General features: G+C 40.4%; 1 protein-coding gene across 3 annotated transcripts in view; it reads left to right on the forward strand.

Annotated features, from left to right (window-relative positions):
* wdr91 (WD repeat domain 91) overlaps positions 1-13,305 on the forward strand; it is a 108,024-nt gene that overhangs the window by 42,442 nt on the left and 52,277 nt on the right. For 2 of the 3 annotated variants that reach the window (XM_060839532.1, XM_060839531.1), the window contains exons 3-6: positions 1,268-1,447; positions 2,321-2,527; positions 11,348-11,431; positions 11,917-12,023. In XM_060839532.1, the coding sequence (XP_060695515.1) occupies positions 1,268-1,447; positions 2,321-2,527; positions 11,348-11,431; positions 11,917-12,023 (578 nt within the window). The remainder of the gene's footprint in view (positions 1-1,267; positions 1,448-2,320; positions 2,528-11,347; positions 11,432-11,916; positions 12,024-13,305) is intronic. The other variant, XM_060839533.1, reaches the window with a different exon arrangement.

Genomic DNA, 13,305 nt, shown 5'->3' on the forward strand with positions numbered 1-13,305 from the left:
AATTGATGCCCTCCTTTTATTATTTCCTTCCTAACTCCCTAAAAGCTGCTTTTATGATCACATCTGTTTGCTTACCTTTGTTATTGATACAGAGGATACCCTGAACAGCCTGCCTGTCTCATTCTCTTTCTGCCTGTATGCACTAAACCTGCAGTATGACCACTTTAAACATGCAATTTTTTTTTATTCGTTCATGGGATGTGGGTGTCATTGGTACATCAGCATTTATTGCTGTTTTAAATGTCAGTTCAAGAGTCCACCACATTGCTGTCGGTTCGGAGTTGCAGGTAGGCCAGACCAGATAAGTTTCCTTCCGTAAAGGGCATTAATGAACCAGGTGGATCTTTCCAACAATTAGCAATGGGGTCATCATTATTGCTTAATTCCAGATTTTTACTTGAATTGAAATTCTACCATCTGTCATGGCGGGATTAGAATCTGGGTCCACAGAATATTATCTGGGTGACTGGATTAATAGTCTGGTGATAATACCACAAAGCTGTCGCTTCCACTTAACTATATTTATAGTACCATCACTCATTGACGCAATGCTCCAGATCCAGAGAACAAGCTTGTGCTGTTGGGAAGATTTTCCGCAGATGTGTTCATCTAGGGCATACAATGCATCCATGATTTCCCATATACTGTAAGAAATATATTTCATTTAGCTGAGAATAATGAGAACAAACTACTAGTTACCTACTAATCAGCTGCTTCATCAGTATCAAAGTAAAATAATTACTGGAGGCTGAAAAAGAACAAAACACTTTCTTCCTCTCGTCACCAAGTTCCCTTGTGAATCACAACCATTTTGAGTAATTTTGAATTGTAGTCATTATTGTACAGCAGCCGATTTGTGCACAGGAAGGTCCCATCCAAACAAGCAATGTGGTAACTTGTTTTTGATGATGGATATGTGAATACAGGCAGATCTCCTGTGCTCTTCTAATGGTGCCTAGGTGTAATCATTCTAGAGGATGGATCTGCTACAAGTGTTTCAATGCTTTACTGGGCTGTCAGCCTGGATTATGTCCTCGTGGCTGAGGAGTGGGGCTTGAAACCCAACCTTAGTTAGAGGCAAGAATACTGCTCACTGAGTTACAGCTGGTGTGAAGTGGTCACGTGAAGTCTCTGACCGACATCAACCATAGGAACTATTAACATTGCTTTATTTGGAAATTGCAGTTCATAAAGAAAACTCTCCCCCTTGCATAAATCTTTGTGCATTAATTGAATTGTGCATTAGTTGAATAATCTTTTGTTTTAGGTTGATAAAATTGTAGAACAACTGCAGCATTTGGTTCAAGGCTATGATCTCAGTGGACTGCGTGAATACTGGGGCTACCTGGATCGTCGCCTGTTCAGCAGACTGGAGGATGCATATCGTCACACAGTCAACAAGCTGAAAACCAGCTTGTACCGTTACTATCTGATCCATACCATCCAGGTAATTTGCCCATGCCCTTTCTGTACCTGGAGTGTTTGGAGATGGCATAGCGGGCACTTTGGTCTGATTCTAATCTTATGCAATACCTGCTCTTGGTGTGTTTGAGAAGACAGTTAGAGGAGATCTTGCTTTCAGTTTAAAAAAAGTAGAGAGCGTTTTAAAATTTATTGAACTCCATTTTGTACCTACCCTGTGTGTGTTCACTGCAACAATGTAAAGAGAGATTTACTCTATCAAATCCTGACCTGCAAACTCCCATCACTGATAAGTGAAAGCCAGTGAGGTTCTTTCTGCAGCTTTATCAGCACAGATAATTAGCAGCATTGCTCAAGGAGAAGTCTGCGGGATAAGAGTTTGTTTCATTTCAGCTGACACAGACACTAACTAAGGCCCATGTGCTGCCTCTCTTTCTACCCTGCAAGAACCAGTGAGATTCTGTGAGCCTGATCAATGAATACTGATTTATTATTCCATCATGAAAGTGCTATGGCAAATGTCATTGCTTCCTGATTTTTGTAAAATTGGTCCCACGGCCCCATCCAATCAGTAAATCTCGCTTACCTGATTGTGATTAGAAATGCTTTTCGACATGTTGTCTCATGAGTCCAGAGGCTTTCAATTCTGTCCTGGTCAGGATTAGTTAATTTAGCATAAATCTGAGAATCTTCCTGGTCAGGATTATTTAGTTCAGCACAACTGAGAATCTTCCTGGTAGGTAACCTGTCATTTTTCTTCTCTATTTTCAGAAATGAGGGTTTGGTGGACATTATTCAAATTAGAATTAAAAAAAGACTTTCCGCTTTGAGAGCAGGGCTTGCAAAAGGAAGGAAGGAATGAAAGAATGCAATGTCTCCCTTTTGCTTTTTGTTGCAGTCTAATAGGATTGATAAAACCCAGGAGTTCTTCCAGAAACAGGCCCTGGAATTGCAGAGCCAGCCAGAATGGAAAGAATGGTTTGTTCTTCCTTTTGTTCCGAATCCAGATCAGAACCTAGTGTTCGCCACGTACTTCTCCAAGCAATGGGCAGAAACTTTCTTGGTCTCGCTGCACAACTTTCTAAGTGTGCTGTTCCAGTGTATGCATATCCTTTTTTACATTGTGTTGTGAATCATTGTCTGCATTTTCGTTCTGACTTCTCCTACTTGTCAGCCAAACAGGAGAGAGTGCACAATAGATCAAAGCTGAAGGTCTTTCACAGCTGTACCTTTGTACTTGTTGTCAATCTTGGACTCGTCTTTTCCAAGTCTCAATCCTTTGTGACTTGTGAAAAATCTCCCCTCTGTCAGATATATTGCATTGCTTTGTCATTTTTTTAACTTAATCCATATCATCGTCTTTTTTCTCATATAGTGCTTCTCCACTGGCAAATGATCATCAGCTTAGAAAAATGTACTATTATGCATGTGGCTGAATGACTGTTGGGTACTTTTATATATACAGATACACCTACTTTTCAGCAAAAAAAAACATTGAAGTGAATGGAGAAAGTAGTAGAACTTGGTAATTAGGTGCATAGCTTTTTAAAGGTTGATGAACAATGTTGTGAAGGGATACCTATAGCAAATAGGGTCATAGGTGGATTCACAAAACAATTGAGTATGTGAATACGAATTGTAGAAACTCTCCACTGCCTAATGTAGCTAGGACAAAGGAAGATGGTTGTGATTGTTGGTAGCCAATTATCTGAGGATATCACTGGTGAAATGCGTCAGGATAGTATGTCTAGGTGAAACATTTTGACATTCGCTATTAATACAAAGACTGCAAGAAATCTTAGCTTTATTTCTTCAGTTTTTGACTTAATACTAAGAAGGACTGAACTATTATTAATTTTCTTCCTTATTTCTTTCTACCTTGTTAAGTTTTTGTATCTAGGTATTTGCACCTAAAATGGCACTTTATGTCGTGACATTAAAAACTTTTGACTGCACCTTTGTGCTTAAATATGTATGATAATGAGTTTTAAATCTGTTTCTGTAAGATTCTCCTGACCTGCAATGTCCTGAAATTCCCCTGCCCCTCAGATCTGACCATTTAGGCACCCTCAAATTCTGAGATCTGCTACAGCAGATGGTGGAATTTGAATCCAGCAGAAATGTGGAATTAAGAGTCTAACAAAGGCCATGAATCCATTGTCGATTGTTGGAAATGAAGGAAACTGCCTACATTTGACCGCAGACCCACAGCAATGTGATTCACTCTTAACTGCCCTCTGGACAATTAGGGATGGACACGAAATGCTGGCTGAGCCAGCAACAACAACATCCCATGAATGATTTTTTTTAAAAAAATGCTCATTTTAATTCCTTATAATTAAACAGAATGAGCATACTCACAACAAGTGTTCAGTGTTAGGTTGATAGGTGGTAAATTTATACCACATAAATGATGTTTGAGCCACATCACAAGTGAGCCTAATTACTTTCATTCAATGTTTGGTATTATCATTGGTGAATCCCTCGCAATCAACATCCTGGAGGTTGCTATTAGTCAGAGATTTAGCTGGACTGGCCACCTATATACTGTCACTACATGAACACCTCACTAATAGTAGCATATAATTTATCTCTTGACCCCCAAAGGTTTGACACACAGCAAGGAGTAGGGTCAACACCATCCAGGACAAAGCAGTGGACTTGATTGACACCTTAAATTTTTGCACTAATAAGAACATAGTACAGTACAACCCATCTAGTTCAAAGCAGAAATCTAATAAAGTTCCTTCGGAAACACCTCCAAAGCGTGTGGCATTTAGGAACTAGAGAGACAAGATGTTGACCAAGCTTCTGCTAGAATACTGTGTAATTTGATTATCTCATGTAGTATACTGAAGTTCTGAAAAAGGAAAGATTTATTAAATAGAAGCAAAATACTGTGAATACTGGAAATCTGAAACTGATTGCTGGAGAAAGCAATTAGGATGTGAGAAAAATTCATTACAAAATGTGGTCAGGATCAGGAATATGCTGCTTGCAAGTATTGTGGAAACAGGTTCAATCCAGGCATTCAGGAGGCTGTTGAAGGATTATTTAAATAATAACAATATTCAGGCATTTCAGGAAAAAGACAGGAGAATGACACTGAGTCAAAACGCTCATTCAGACAGGCACTATAATTCTATGAAGAGCTACGATGATATACTTGAAGAAATAGTGCCTTGGGTGTAATCTAATGGTTTGTAAGATGATGGAGATAATAAAGTATTACAGAAGACCAAGAATCGCTGTTTTAATTTGTGCACTCAGGTCTAGGTGAGACATTAACAAGTAGTCCTTTACCCAGAGAACAGTGAATATCTGGAATAGATTTTGGGCTCATATTGGATCCAGATTCGTTGATTTTTTTCCCAAGTCAGAACCTGATCACTTTGTCTGGGGCAGAGATCATCTCTCACAGCAGGGAATTGACAAGATAAGTGATCTGGACTAGTCGGGCTTGTTTGGAGGGACGGCGGTGTTAAGATGAATTTTCTGGGTACTTTTGCCGTGAATTGGCCTGGGTTTTTAATCTCTTTCCTGCCTCCCAAAAGATTCCACCATTTCAAATGGTGATGGTTACATGAGGAGAATGTATGTGGTATGACACACTGAGCATCGCAGTTGTGAGTGACGAGTTAACTGGACCTGAGGATCCTTTCCTCAGCTGTTGATGATGTCTCCAACTGGTTTGTGATTCTAGATCTATAAGCTGTTCTGTTTCTTTGTTTAGTGGGTAATTCTCAAATGTGAACCTGGATGGAGAACATCTTTTTAAAAAGACTTGCCTTTAAATAGTGCTTTTCATGTTCTCAATGGCACAGCCAATAAATTATTTTTGAAGCACAGTCTTCACAGCAAGCTCCTACAAGTAACACGGAAAGAGTAGGTAATTTGATTTTTGGGATGCTATGGGCTAAATATAGGGCAGTCGATTCAGGATAACTCCTGTAATCCTCTTTGAAATAATGCCATACTGTCTTTAGCATGCACATAAGGAAACAGAAGGGCCTCCATTTAACCCCATTCTAAAAGTGACCGATCTGACGGTATAGCAATCATTCAGGATTGAGCTCGATTGTAAGGCAAGGAGTTTGTGCTCAAATCTTGAAGTAAGATCTGGACTCCCAATCTTCTGACTCATGGGCAGAAGTATCTTCAATAGAGTGCTGGCTAACAAAATCACCAGGATATGGCTATCACAGTTCTATTAAGTTAAAAATCTCATAACACCAGGTTATAGTCCAACTGGTTTATTTGGAAGCACTTGCTTTCAGTGCGCTGCTACTTCATCAGATGGTTGTGCAGTGCTCCGAAAGCTCGTGCTTCCAGATGAACCTGTTGGACTGTAACCTGGTGTTGTGATTTTTAACTTTGTACACCCCAGTCCAACACCGGCACCTCCACATTATGGCTGCTCTATTAGATTGAGTCAACAGGCCTTAGTCATAACACACTAACCTTTATTTCCTTACCTGGTCTTGCTCCAGGTTTCTAGTACCTGGAGATGTGATCCTTTGGTCAGCATAAATCCTGATATGTTAGCCAAGGTGCATTTGTAACCTTGGCACACCAAGCTGCATTGTAGGTTAAAAACTCGTTGCTTGGTGAGCTCCTTATTTCGTCTTAGGCTCATGAAGGAAAATGGGTAATCTTGGATGATTTGAAGGATGCCGGGTTATAAGTTCAATTTGGAATGAAGTCAATATTGCTGCTACAAACCTGATCAATGCAAGGCAATGCCAATGGAGAGTTAATTTTGTATTTATGATCCTGGAGAAAGCCACCAATTTTGAGTTATGATCTGATTAGGGACCAATAATTTTTATTTTAAAATAAGCAAAGTTTGAAATCCCAACGAACTAAGAGAATAGAACCGCAACATTCCTTTCAGTTTTTAATAAACAATAAAATATCTCGTGAAATTATTTCGTTCTATTGCTGCTGCTTCTGGTTGTCATTCCGGTAGTTTGTTGTAATGTACTCTGACATCTCGAATTTAAATATGCAAATTATATGAGCAGAGGCTGGTTGAACACACCACAGTGCATGTCAAAAAGTAAATTTGGTCAAGATAGAGCCCATGGATTTCTTGATACTGTCATAGGTGCGTCACCAACTGCTTGCATAGTAGTAGTTAATTCTCCTTTCCTGGAATTGTGTTGATGTTCACTGCTCTGAGAGATGATGTGGGTATAGAAATCAGAGAGAAGGGCTGTGTGATACTTAAATGTATCCCATGGCTGTTGAGTGGGTCAAAAAAAGAATTTTTTTTGGCAATTTTCAGTTCCTATTTGGTCACAAGGGATGTGCCAAAGAATTGGAATGCAGCCAATGTGGTACCATTATTCCAAAAGGGAGCGAGGGATTAATCAATCACATGAACTTCACTGATTGGGAAACCAGTGAAAGTAATTCGGAGGGGGAGATTTAATCTCTACTTGGAGTTGCAGGGATTAATCAAGAACAGTTAGCATGGTTTTGTTGTCAAGTCTGACCAATTTGATTTGAATATTTTGAAGACAGTGTGTAGATGAGTGCACTGCATTCAATGTGGTTTACTTGGGCTTTAGAAAGGCTTTTGATAAGTTTATGTGAGACTGATAGTGAAGATAAGAGCCCATGGGATCCAAGGAAATTTGGCTGATTAGATCCAGATTATGGATCAGTGGTGCTGGAAGAGCACAGCAGTTCAGGCAGCATCCAACGAGCAGCGAGATCCAGATTAGCTGAGTGGCAGGAACAAAAGATGGAAAATTATATGCTGATTAGCCTAACCTCAGTTGTAGGTGAAATTGTAGAATCCATTGTTAAGAATTTAGAAATCTCATCCTTGGAAGTGCAGGGTCGAATAAGAACAAGTCAGCATGGATTTAGTAAGGGGAGATTGTGCCTGACAAACCTGTTAGAATTCTTTTAAGATGTAACAAGTCCAGGGAAACCCAGTGGATGTTATCTACCTAGACTTCCAAAAGACCTTTGATAATGTGCATCAAGGGAGGCTGCTGAGTAAAGTAAGGGCTGCTGAGTAAAGTAAGGGCTCCTGGTGTTTGAGGTGAGCTACTGGCATGGATTGAGGATTGGCTGTCTGATAGAAGGCAGAGAGTTGGGATAAAAGGTTCTTTTTCAGAATGGCAGTTGGTGACAAGTGGTCTCCTGCAGGGTTCCGTGTTGGGGCCGCAGCTGTTCACTTTATATATTAATGATCTGGATGAATGGATTGGGGGCATTCTGGTGAAGTTCGCTGATGATATGAAGTTAGGTGAGGAGCTGGGGAGGCCACAGAAAGATTTAGACAGTTCGGGAGAATGGTCCAGGAAATGGCTGATGAAATTCAATGTGAGCAAATGCGAGGTCTTGCACTTTGGGGAAAAAAGAACACAGGCATGGACTGTTTTATAAACGGTGAGAAAATTCATAAAACCAAAGTACAAAGGGATCTGGGAGTGCTAGTACAGAATTCTCTAAAGGTTGATTTGCAGCTTGAGTCCATGGTTAAGAAAGCAAATGTAATGTTATCATTTATTTCAAGGAGGTTGGAATGTAAAAGCAGTGATGTGCTACTGGGACTTTATAAAACTCTGGTTAGGCCCCATTTAGAATACTGTGTCCAGTTTTGTGCCCCACACCTTAGGAAGGACATACTGGGACTGGAACGTACCCAGCAAAGATTCACGCGGATGATCCCTGGAATGATAGGCCTAAAATATGATGAACGGCTGAGGATCCTGGGATTGTATTCGTTAGAGTTCAGAACATTGAGGGGAGATCTAGTAGAAATTTAAAAGATAATGCATGGCTTAGAAAGGGTGGATGCTGGGAAATTGTTTTCGTCAGGTGGGGATACCAGGACTTGTGGATACAACCTTAAAATTAGAGGTGGTCAATTTAAAACAGAAATGGGGAGACATTTCTTCAGCCAAAGACTGGTGGACCTGTGGAATTCACTGCCATGGAGCACAGTGAAGGCCAGGATGTTAAATGTCTTCAAGGCAGAAATGGATAAATTCTAAATCTCGCAAGGAATTAAGGGATATGGGGAGATTGGTGCTGAAATGCCCATCAGCCATGATTGAATGGTGGAGGAGACTTGATGGGCCAAATGGCCTTACTTCCATTCCTGAGACTGGGAGTCTGTGTCCAGTGGTGATCCACTGGAATCAGTGTTGTGGTTCTTGCTGGAAATGGTTTAGAGGGTTGATCAGTGAGATTGTGGATAATGTTATAATTGGTGGGGTAGTAAATAGTGAGAAGGATACCTCGACTGCAGGGGAATATATCCACGCTGATTGGTGACAAGTGGAAATTCAATCTGAATCAGTATGAGGTGATGCACACTTTTGGAGGACAAACAAGACAAGGGAATAAATGAAGAATGATAGTGTGCTGGGAAACAGAGGATCAGCATAACCATGGTATTCATCTCCATCTGTCCATTTAAGTGACAGGAGAGATGGGTAAAGTGGTTAAGACATGTGGGGGGTATCTGAGTTTAAGGCATAAGAGTTTTAAGAGCAGAGAAGTTATGATGCAACTGTATAAAGGGTTGGTTAGGCCATAGCTGTAGTCTTGTGTGAAGTTCTGGAATCCAGTGAGAAGGGATGTGATTGTACTGGAGAGGGTGTAAAAGAGACTTACTCGGGTATTGCCTAGGCAGGAGAGTTTTAGTTGTGAAGGTAGGGTTGGGTAGACTGGGGTTGTTGTCCTTGGAACAGAGGAGATTGGGGGTGGGGTGGGGGGGTACACGATTGAGATGTACAAAATAAGTAGCGCATATCAAAGGAAGGAATGTTTGGTGACAGGCAGAATTACCAGGGACCCATTGATAGAGGGGCACGAGCAGGAGGTTTGGAGAGGGTTTGAGAAAAAGACCTCTCACTCAGAAGATGGTGGCAATCTGCAACTTGCTGTCTGTGAAGATGGTAGAGTTGGAAACCCTAAATATTTAAATAATTAGGTGTGCATTTGTGATGTTAAGGCATGGAAGGCTATGGACCTAGTGGGAAATACAATGAGAATAGTTAGGCTGATGTATTTGGCCAGCACAGCCTTGATGGACAGAGGTGCCTTTTACTGTGCTGTAGACCTCTAGGGCAAAGTTGCGGCTTTTCTTTTAAATAGACAACTAACTTCACTATGCTAGCGTGGCTCCTGGTTTATCATTGAATCTCTACAGTGGGGGAAGCAGGCCATTTGGCCCATCGAGTCTACACCAACCCTCTGAAGAGCATCCCACCTTATCCCTGTAACCTTGCATTTCCAGTCGCTAACCCATTTGGCCTGCACATCCCAAGACACTATGGACAATTTAGCATGGCCAATCCACCTAACCAGCAGAGCTTTGGACTATGGGTGGAAACTGGAGCACCCAGAGGAAACTGTCAGATGGGGAGAACATGCAAATTCCACCCAGACAATCAGCTGGGGCTGGAATGAAATCCAGGTCCCTGGCACTGTGAGGCAACAGTGTTAACCATCATGCTGCCTGGTTTCTTCGTGCTTTAACCTTCTATCTATCTATCTATCCCCCTCTCAATTTGTTTATCTTCGAACTCCATTTTCCTCAATTGCAATTCAAGTTTTTCTAACGCTATTGCACTTGTCTGTTTCTCAGACACATCTCTGTGTTTGAGCAATGCCTTAACAATTTCAGCTTGACATTTGTCCTTGGTTAAACCCAATTCTAACCTCTTTGCTAATTGTAAGTCTTTGCTTTCTAAACATTCTTGGCAAATTTGGGAATCATCTTCAAATCCCAGAACCTTGTTAGCCATTTTAAGAGCCATTTCTCTCAATTTTCAATTTACCAACCACAAGTAACTGAAATTAAACACAGTCTCACCTACATTTTACTTAAAGATCTAGGGCACTAACCAGCAAGTGTTTAAATCTACTGGGCTTTTCTCATACCCCAAATCTATTCAAATCTGTCTAAACCTTTACACATCATGGACGAGAGCCCCCAAATTGTTACGACACAGTGTAAACCCCTGTGTTAATTTCAACCCCATACACACAAGCTCACATCACGCCATAATCTGTTAAATTTTGAGAGACAAAGAACTATCCCAGATGTCACTATTTAAGATATAAGTTAACAATTTTATTCTTTAAGTCCAACAGAGAACATTAAAACAAGTTATTCACAACACCCTTTCTCTAGTCCGATTCTAAAAAAACACCCTGATTAAGATTTACAAAAAAAAATCACATTTCAAAACCAGTCAGCTTTGTTAATTCTCATTTGTAGATTTTCCTCTGTAGAATTTCCTCTATATTTTCTTGGGTCGTCGTTTCTTCAGTCTTCTATACAACTTTTCTTATGGACAGATACCTTTCAGAGAGCTATTCAGCTAGCACTCTGTACTTGTGGGAGCTCTTTGCAGTCCTCCCCTGATTGTTCAAAATGTCCTGTTTTGTAACCCAAAGCATCGGATCATTTCATTTGATGCCATCCCAAACAGTAAAATTCAAATTCGATTGGATTATCGTATTTGGGCCATAACATAAACTGGCTGAATTTGAATTTATTTTTGTTCTATGGCAATGCAACTCCAGCTATTTGTTTCAACCTACTGTTGCATTTTTATCTTGTTCAGCACAATCTGTGCTTTCAGTCAGTCCTTGCTAGCTACCTCTCTCTCTCTTAAAGGTACATTACACACCGACACCTTCATAACAATATTAACTTTGTTTCCCTCTCCACTGCTGGCATACCTGTTGAGTTACTCCAATATTTTCTTTTTTATTATTGTATTAGGTCTGACCATGGTTTGAAGCTGTGAACTCGTTGCAGCAGACTGAGGTGATTCTTTAAAGGCGTGCAGGATTTTCCCAGTGGGAGAACTTAGAATCTCTGCCAAAATGTTTAAACATGGCTCTAAGATGCAAATTGACTAAGCATTTTTTTTCTTAACTTGTGTCACCTGTTCCTATGTTGCTGAACTTTGATGCAGAGGTCCAGAGATGCTACCAACTACAGGAAGAAAATGAAGTCTTAAGGCAGAAGGTAATATGTTGTTTTATTGAGCTTCTGAGAGGTTTTTGAGTTCCTGAGTGTCGGTGAGACTCAAGTTAGGCAAAGACAGGTGAAAGAGAAGGTGGAAAGCCTTTATTCTGGGCTGATGAGCCTCAGGTTGAAAGAATCTAGCACCGGGATGGAAATTCAAAGCTCAAGTTATCTTTTACTCCCAATCTGATAGAAACTTTGGGCAATCTGAGAGTTGCCATTGTTTCCAGTTCTCGGAGATGTGCTTTCACTGTGAGGCATACCAGCAAACAGTCTCGTGAATGTTGACTTTTTGTTGCCTTAGTGTTCCAGCAGTTTTTATTGGAGACTGGAGAATCTGTGCTATTGTTTGTCAGGGTGCTTATTCTTTGTGCTTGTCTCCAGGGCACTTGTGTTTTTCAAGGGACATTGGAAACTTACTTTACAATAAAACTGATAACTATTATGTGCTATTTTTATTTCCTAAGTTTTCTTGTTGTCCTCAGTTGTTTGCTGCACAAGCCGAGCCAAGACTGAGGAAAGAAGAGGAGATGATTCACCACAAATTGCCTCCTTACATTCAGAACATGGACCGACTGGGGGATTCAGAATTGTGAGTACCATCACTAAAAATCAATACTGAGGTTTATTTCAATAAGCTTTTAATCATAGAACAATCCAAAGCCTCGTTCCACATTATTGAATCTGGGGCAATGCACACTTCCCTCCACATGTCCAAACCTGCCCCACCCATCATTTATCATTCCTTTGACTGCATTGTAAAATATTCTTGGAAACATCGAGTCCTGTGTAATCCATTAATGCACAAAGTACATTGCATCCATTGTCACATTTCACGAGATGACAGTTGTTAATATACAGGGTGGCTCCAATTTATGAGCACTCAAAATGACAAAAGCAATCCATATAGGGGTGTAATTTTAAAGAACCAACGTATAAACGTTTTCTGTATTTACAAATAGCTATTTTGTGATGTCCTGTGTTGTGTTCCAATCTGTCTACAAGTGACTTGAAAATGAACTCCAAAACAGAACCTGTTTGCAAGCTGGAACTGAGTGTAGTAACAGTTTCTGTTCTTATCAGTTTAATATCTGATATGTCTCTTATTTGAGGACCATACATTGTGATTTTTGCAGTAGGGACATAGAATGGGGCATTTCTCAGTCCACTTTATGCATCAGCCAGGTATTATCGTGCTGTTGGGAAAGGGGCTGTTCTGGTACAGCGGTAATTTTGCTGCCCTGATACAGGAGGCCTGAGTTACAGTTGCACCTGCTCCAGAGGTGTGTCACAGCATTTCTAAACAAGTTGAGTAGAAAATATCTAAATGTACATTATCCAAATTATTTAAATTTTTTTCCAAGTAATTTTAGAACAGTGCAGCACAGGGACAGGCCTTTCGTTCCTCCCAACATGCGTCAAAACATTTTGCCTTTTCATACAAAAACTGTCTTAAGGATCCCTCTGTTCCCTTTCTCTTCATGTATTCATCTAGGTGCTTCTTAAATGCTGCTATTGTGTCTGCTTCCTCCACCACTTCTGGCAGAATGTTATAGACACTCATCACCCTTGCACATCTCTTTTAAACTCAAACCCTCTCCAGCACCTCCAACCTTCAGCATCCTAGTAATTGATCCTTCCACCCAGGAAAACACATCCGTACTTTTCGCTCTGTCCATACCATTCACAATTTTATAAACTTCTTTCAGGTCATCTCTCAGCCTCCTGTATTTCAGCGAAAACAAACCCAGCCTATACAACCTTTCTTTTTAGCTAAACTCCAACATCCTCGTAAAACCTTTCTGTACCATGCCCAAAGCATCCATTTCCTTCTGATATTGTGGTGACCAGAACTGTATACAATTTTCTTTCTG

This window comes from Hemiscyllium ocellatum, chromosome 19, assembly GCF_020745735.1.
Source record: "Hemiscyllium ocellatum isolate sHemOce1 chromosome 19, sHemOce1.pat.X.cur, whole genome shotgun sequence".
Lineage (NCBI taxonomy): Eukaryota > Metazoa > Chordata > Chondrichthyes > Orectolobiformes > Hemiscylliidae > Hemiscyllium > Hemiscyllium ocellatum.